The sequence below is a fragment of the Chiloscyllium plagiosum genome, unplaced genomic scaffold, assembly GCF_037043375.1.
Source record: "Chiloscyllium plagiosum isolate Xiang-an unplaced genomic scaffold, Cpla_swu_hap1 HiC_scaffold_3, whole genome shotgun sequence".
NCBI lineage: Eukaryota > Metazoa > Chordata > Chondrichthyes > Orectolobiformes > Hemiscylliidae > Chiloscyllium > Chiloscyllium plagiosum.
Window position 1 is genome coordinate 94813433 of NW_028270141.1, and position 8071 is coordinate 94821503.

At 39.9% G+C, this 8071-nt stretch overlaps 1 protein-coding gene across 2 annotated transcripts in view; it reads right to left on the reverse strand.

Annotated features, from left to right (window-relative positions):
* Positions 1-2926, reverse strand: part of ccnc (cyclin C) — a 28515-nt gene extending 25589 nt beyond the window's left edge. The window contains exons 1-2 of one of the 2 annotated variants that reach the window (XM_043685626.2): positions 2734-2926; positions 462-568 (exon numbers count right to left, since the gene is read on the reverse strand). In XM_043685626.2, coding sequence (XP_043541561.1) covers positions 462-568; positions 2734-2765 — 139 coding nt within the window. In that variant the 5' untranslated portion in view covers positions 2766-2926. The remainder of the gene's footprint in view (positions 1-461; positions 569-2733) is intronic. The other variant, XM_043685620.2, reaches the window with a different exon arrangement.
* Positions 2927-8071: the final 5145 nt, after the last annotated feature.

Sequence of the window (8071 nt, forward strand, 5' to 3'; positions counted from 1 at the left end):
AAAACAATTTTTTGAAGTTGTAACTGCATCTTCTTTTCTGCATTTCCAGAATTTTCTGTTTTATTTCAGATTTCCAAGATCTGCAGTGTCTTGTTTTTGCAGTACTATAGTACTCTCCTCTTACTCACATCTAATTTCCTTGGTCTAACATTGTACTTTAATGGCATCCTATTTACCCCCTAGATCATTGTTAAAACATATAGGGTAAAATATATTGCAATAAAAAGAGATGTGCTTTAATGTTTTCTCCATGAATATGGAAATAATGGCGAGAATATAATGGCAGTAATTCAGCGATTTGTAACTTACCAAATTCAGACATGCTAACTATTAACAAGGGGTGAAACTAGAAAAATGTATTATTCCTAAAGTCAAACAGTTATGGTGGAAAAAAAGGATATACTAGTTTTCCTCACAAACTCCTTATTTAACAACCAACAAACACTGATGAAAAGGATTACCATTTGCAAAAAATATTTGTAGTTTCCAATATTCTTCTTCTGTTAGGAACTTCAAATCTTTCTGCCGCTCCTTCATTACATCTTGCTTATCAAGGATCCACTGTAAACTGAGTCAGAACAAAAGAGGTTTGATGCAGTATTGAAAAAAAGTGATAGATGCCAATGTGTTAAATAGTAGGCAAATGAAACATTTCAACATATTACAAATTAATTTTATAAGGGATTCAGACTTGTGATCACCTAAAACCCTGAGAGGTTACAGATACCAAATAACATGTAGAGGTCAATATAAAGATGGAGCATACTTGTCTCCTATTTTCACAATATTTTGGCAAAAGTAATAAATGTAACTGATGAGCAATCACGCATCGGCTGAAGCAGTAACCACATTTTATTTCAAAGCAATAAAGGGGAAGAACATACTCTGGATACAACAAATTGCTCTCTTCTTTCATCATTATGCAAAAATATCACTCAACCATCTGTCAACAAAAATCATATCCTGTAAACAAAATCTAATCCTGGGGTTGGCATTGACCAGAAACTGAACCAGACCAGCCCATGTTCTATGGTGACGAAAGCAGGTCAGAGGCGAGGACTTCTGAGAAAAGGAACTTATCAGCTCACTGCCCAAATCCTATCCATCTACAAGGCACTAGCCAGGTGTATGGTGGAACACTGTTGACTTGCCCGAATGAATTTAGCCCCAACAACACTGAAGAATCTCAACACCAATGACAGCCCACAAGGTTGCCACCTCAACCATGACCTTAATATTCATTCCCTTCACCACCAACACACAATAGCAGCCTCCTGTGCTATCAAAAAAAAACTGTGTATCCCTTGACAGCACCTTCCACACCTACCACCAAGAAGAACAAGGGAATAACAAACACCTGGAAGTAACCAAACTACAAATCATCCCAACTTAAAAATATATAATATTTCTTTACTGTCACTGGATCAAAACCATGGAAGCCTCTTCGTAACAGCACCACGAGTACACCTACATCACATGGACTGCAGCAGTTCAAGGACATAGCTTACCAACACTTTCTCATGAAAAGCCCATGAATAAATTTGAAAGACTGAAATAAATGCCAATCTTGCCAGTAATACCTACACTGCAGAAAACTATTTAAAAATCAGCTTGTTTTCCTTTTTTAAAGGCCTCTTTACTAGACTAACAACTGACTCACTCAAAACAATGGAGTGAAACTTGCTCACCCGATTCTTAGGATAAAATTCAAGCCACTTCCTGCATCTGCAAAATCAGAATACAGCTGCACTCAGATGTGATTAGTTAGGGATTGTTAGAGATTAATTTCTGTGTTCCAACCGTTCCTTTTTAAACAGGCAGCACGAGATAAATAGACATCTGTTCTGATAATGAAACGCTTAAAACAGTAATATTCTAAAGATGACTCGAGGATTTCAAGTGATAGGCTGTGACTATTTCGTTCAGCATCTTGTTGCATTGTAAGCTTGTCCTTGGGAAGAAAAGCTATTTTGTGAACAAATTGCCTTTGTTGCTTGTGTGGATGCCTACCTCGTGTTTTGCTATTACGAAAGGTTTTAAACATTTGAAACAATGGTTACAATAGAAATATACAAATACAGCTCGACTGACGACAGTTGGGCTGTTCATATAAAATGCATCTCATCTCTAGAAAACATGTAGATATGAACCACGTCTAAACGTAAATAAATAACTTGAAACAGTTTCCGCGGCCACGAAATCGCAAAATTGTGAATACAACAACGTTATAACTCAAAAACACAAAAGAAACGTACGAAACCTCGTGTCATTTGGAGAAATTGCAGCATTAAGTCGTCGTAGACTTTCACTATAGAATACCCACCTACCCTTATAGATCAGTTGGATATGGTGACATTTCACTTATTTTGCGTTAAATTTTCTGTAGAGTTTTATAACTACATGTTGGCCCTGTTATTCCTAGAGGAGAAAAAAAAACCCACCCCAACACCAGCACAGACACAGACACATGAAGAATTAATGATCTCCTTCCTACAAGTTCTTCCATCGCCCCTCCTTTGAACACAGTTGTTTTTTTCGTATTTAAAGAGACTGGGTCAAGAAGAAAACGCTGGAATGCAATGCAGCAACTTCGCCGAAATAAAATACAGAAATAATGCAGAGCAGAAAGACCTGCACGTTTTAAATAAGAGGCTTTGGGCACAGTTCTCCAAAATCAGCTTCTACATTTGTTTTTGCTTGTGTTTAGGCCTCAGCCTGAGATCAAACACTCACTAGTGCGAGCTCTGCCAGAAGTTCCCCGCCATCTCCTCTCATCCAGAGCCCAGCCGCACCTCACGGGGCGTCGCTAATCTCTCTTTCTCCTCCTCCTTATTATTATTATTTTTTCCCTATTTTTTCACTCCCCGAGTGGGTATAAAATGTAAAACCCTAAATTTTCATTCCGGCTCCTTACGTAACCCCGAAATCTTTCCGTCAAGGAACCTGAGGTCACGACGAAAGTTCCCCGGTAAAAACCTTCCGGGGCGAGTCAGAGCAACTACAGAAGAGTCCAGACTTTCAACTCATCAACATCCGCGACAACCAGGGTTTATTATATAATTAAACACACAAGACTTTATTGTTTGTTTTTGAAAAAAAACGAGAATACTAAATGCTTCAGCGAGAAGAATAGGTTTTTTGTGATTTTTAAATAAACTCATAAATAGACATGACTACTGTTTCCTTTCATCAGTTGAATTTGCGGAATTAATGTTCCAATTTGTTTTCGAAACAGTTGAAAGAACCAGAGACTCATAACTCCCACTCCAACATGAAAGTGTACGTTTCAGGTTGCCTACAGTCCCTTTCAGCCCAAGTGGAAATTAGCGAGTTTTGAGAAGATTTGTAGCTCAGGCTGAGGTTCTGGATGTAGGTTTGCTCGCTGAGCTGGAAGGTTCATTTTCAGATGTTTCGTCACAGTACTAGATAACATCATCAGTGAGCCTTCTGCTGAAGCCGGGGGAAATTACTCCTACCTCTAACCAATCCCTACACACACAATTATACTTGGTAACTCCCTTCAGGTGACAGAGTATTCTTGACATTTTAAATTTTAAAGCTACATTGTCACAACTCGCTGGGGTAGTGTGGGATATAAATGAATTAATGTTATTTCTGCAAGTATAAATTCTGATACAGAATAGGAATGAGAAAATACATATTCAGCAAAAAGAAAGGATATGTGAGCATGAGACATGAATACAGAACAATGGTGGATATATGGGCAAACAGGAAAACATCTGTTCTCCTCGCTTGTACAGAGACACAGGAACAAACCCTAATTAAAGAGGTCAAAGTGGCCTCTGGATGGAAATAGATGCTGATAGAAGAAAAGATATGCCTAATCAATAATCTATAATAGACTGACGTCAAACACCCTTATGGGAGTCAGAGATAAGAGTTTGTCACGGACAAAACAGGATAAACAGAAGTTGTGGGATCAGTCTGAAGGAAATGAGTGACGTAAGCGAAGCAGGGAACAAACAATGGAATAAGGAAAAATATGGGGATTCAAACTGTATAAATTTCGAGAGTTTGTTGGATTTGGTGTGCATTTTGTCATTACCTTACCGGGTAATGAGACAGGGCACCCACCTATAGGTGTATAAATAAATGGCGGATTCAGATATTTGTCTCGGACTGAAATTATTAAAGTGAGTGAGCTTTTGTTTCTCACAATTGGGGGCTCGTGTCCGGGATTTTCTTCCATCACCGGGGGGAGTGGCTGGCCTTGGACACTGGGAAGACGCGTCCCGTTCCCCATTGAGGAGCGGTCTCGTGTCCCGGTTTGGTCTGCTCCCTTGGGTGACTGATGTGAATCCTATAAGAGAGACATCTGAATCAGACAGTGATAGGAGCTCGATAGAAAATACGGTGACAAAAGGGGCCAGGCAACTCTGTGCACAGACCAAGGTAAGAAAATTGACTTTTAAGTATTGCCTTGGTGGCCGGGATTGAGTTTTAGTAGTTAATAAGGGACTAACGAAGGAACTCAATATGGCTTGCGCTTTGGGTTAGGAAAAAGCCTCCGGGGAAACAAAGTAAGGAAAAGGCAATGGAAATGGAGGCGGGGTCCCTTACAACATTCCTCCGGAAAGTCCTTTGGGCAGGATGTTGTGGAAATTGGCAAAATAATACTTGTACAAGGGAGAAAGATGATTAAATATTGTTGCTTTGTATGGACTAAGGACTCCATTCTTCGTCCCGCTGTCTTCTGGCCAAAGTACAGATCGGACGAAGACTGGGTTTGTGAATATCTGAGTTTATATGTCAATGTGCGAAAGAGAGAGAGAGAGAGAGAGAGAGAGAGAGTGTGAGAGAGAGAGAGAGAGAGAATGAAAAGAGCTGTACAGCTGGTAGGAAGTTTAACCCTTTGTGATTTGGTTTGAGTGAACATTTGTTTGTTGGTGATTGAATGTTTGTGTTTTATTCCCTGGAGCTTGTGTTCCAGGACTGTTTTCAATCTGATTTTGTTATGGAAACTTAACATGATTTCTTTTAAGGTTAAGGATTCTATTGTGATTATGAAAAAAAAAGGAATGATAACTCCTGTTCTTTTTACAGATCATGACTGCCTTACTATCAGTTTCTAACTAATCTCTTTTATCTTTACATAAAAGCGATTTATGGAGGACAGTTGAAGTTTCAGTTCAACATTAGATTGTAGTAAAAGCAAAATTCTATGGTTAATATCTGTGACCTTGGATTCAGCCATTGTTCATGCATTAGAAGTTTTTTTTTAAAAAAAACTTGAGTAGACAAATTCTTTTAAGGCAAGTTCTGATTATTTTACGACCTATAGTATTGTAATTGAGCAATGATTGGTCAGGACTATTTAAGAAAACTAATTCTGGATCTAAATTAAAGGACTAAAACTGGGTAATTACAGTGAATTGCAAAATTGGGAACTGTATGCATTTTGCATTTTAACTATTAAATACTGAAGAAATGAACGTAAATATATATAAATATATTTATAAGTTAGGAACAGGCTTTGAAGGTTAGTCAAGCAGTAATTGATGAATTGGTGTTTGAAGTTATGGGGAGCTAGAAATATTGCAATATTTCTTTAAAAAAAAGAAAAAGGGGAAAAACGTAACGACTTATCCCCTTTGGGAGGTGCCCATAGGGGACAAAGAGATTGGGTTTGTAAGTGCCCCCCTCACCAGTGGGGAGGTCAGAACATTTAAAAAGGAAATGGAGGTCCTGGTTGAGGATCCGGTGGGGTTGTCTGAACAAATTGTTCAATTTTTGGGGCCCAGTCTGTATACCTGGGCTGAATTAATGTCTATTTTGAATATATTATTTACTGGGGAGGAAAGGGGACTTGTACGAGGAACTGCCATTAAAATATGGGACAGGGAACACCCGATTGGAGATGGGGATGCTGGACAGGGAGAGATGAAGTTTCCCCTCAGAAACCCCCAGTGGGAAAACCAAAACCCAGAGCATAGAGAAGAAATGAGGGAATTGAAAGACCTGATTCTAAAAGGAATAAGGGAGGCAGTTCCGAAGTCACAGAATTTGATTAAAGCCTTTGAAATTAGACAGGAGAAAGATGAGACTCCCTCAGCTTTCTTGCAAAGATTAAGGGACTCAATGCGGAAATACTCTGGAATGAACCCTGAGGACCCAGTGGCACAGGGTCTTTTGAAAGTACATTTTGTGACAAGAGCATGGCCAGACATACAGAGAAAGATACAGAAGATAGAAGGATGGAGCGAAAAACCATTAGATGAATTGTTGAGAGAGGCACAGAAAGTGTTTGTAAAGAGGGAGAGGACAAGGGGGAACATTTGATAGAGGGTTTGAGCGACAGGGGCAGAGATGGAAGTCGCTACAGGAAGGATGCTATTATTGTGGAAAGATAGGGCATTTTAAGCGGGAGTATCCTGATCTACAAAGGGAAGAAAAAGGCAATTCCGCTTATGAATTATGATGAAGAATAGGGGTGTCAGGGGTTCCTGCCCTCGGGGGCCCACCAGGAACCCTTGATAAACTTGAAGGTGGGACCGTGTAGGGAGGAGGTAATCTCCCTAGTAGATACGGGGCAGCACGGTCATCGTTGAATTTTAAACCAAAGAAAGTAGAAATGTTTACACGGTCAATTACTGTTTCGGGGGTGAAAGGGGAAGGATTTACTGTTCCAGTATTTGAACCTATGATGATAGAAGGTTCTAAGGATAGGATCACAGGGGAACTGCTGTATATCCCTGATATAGGAAGTAATTTACTGGGGAGAGACCTAATTATCCTTATAGGACTGGAGATTGAAATTCAGGAAAAAGAATTAGTTGTACAACTGGCAATATTGACAGAGGATGCAGAGAGAGAGATAGACCCTATTGTATGGGCTAGAGAAGGGAATCGTGGAAAACTACAGATCCCTCCCCTTACAATAAATTTAAAACGGAAAGGGGACGTTGTCTGTGAGCGACAATATCCTATTTCCATAGAAGGTAAACGAGGACTGCAGCCAGTAATTGAGGGACTGATTAGAGATGGTTTGTTGGAGCCATGTATGTCTCCTTATAATACCCCAATTCTACCAGTACGGAAATCTGATGGAACTTATCGATTGGTGCAGGATTTGAGAACATTAAATCGGATAGTGCAGGTCAGGCACCCAGTGGTGCCAAACCCTTACACATTATTAAGTAAGATCCCTCATGATCACAAATGGTTTAGTGTGATAGATTTAAAGGATGTCTTTTGGGCTTGTCCCTTGGCGGAGGAAAGATTTGGGACTATCCCCCTATGAAATCTTATTTGAATTACCTTATCTGGGAACACAGGGAGAATTGCCAATTCCCGAAACTAAAGATTTGTTTTTAAAGAAGTATATACTGGGCTTGTCCTCCTCTTTATCTTTCCTCAGAAAACAGGGTCTATTGGCACAGACTCCGCCCCTTGAATTTGCTGTTCATCCCATCCGGCCAGGAGATTGGGTCTTAATAAAATCATGGACAGAGACTAAGCTGCAGCCAGACTGGGAAGGGCCGTATCAGGCTCTTTTGACTACTGAAACGGCAATAAGGACGGTGGAGAAAGGCTGGACTCACTACATTCGGATCAAAGGGCCAGTGGACCCTCCAGTTGAGGAAGAAGTCTGGACAGCCGAATCAACGCAAGACCCGCTGAAACTCAGACTAAAGAGACTTTGAGTAATTGACTATACAGTGGCGACGCGAGCGCGGGATTATTTCTGTAAGATTGTATATTAAGCCTTTTTGTGTTCTAGCATAATGATCAGAATACTGGGAATGCTTAGAGTTATGATGCTAGCCCTCTTGGTATTAGGATTTTGTCACATATCATTTTCATATGTATTATTAATGGTTCCTGAGTCTGATAATCCACAAGTAATAGACACTGATGTATGTAGCTTAGTAAATTGTGGGAATGTAGCTAATCAGAGACAATACCGCAACTCAGAGATACATCTTAAGTCCTATGGGGATGGCCTCGGGGATGGTACCTGGTATAATGGTCTTGTCACAATACACCGGGCCCCCTTTCGACCAGCACCGATAAAAAGTGTAACCCCATATATTTAACGATAAGAAAAACC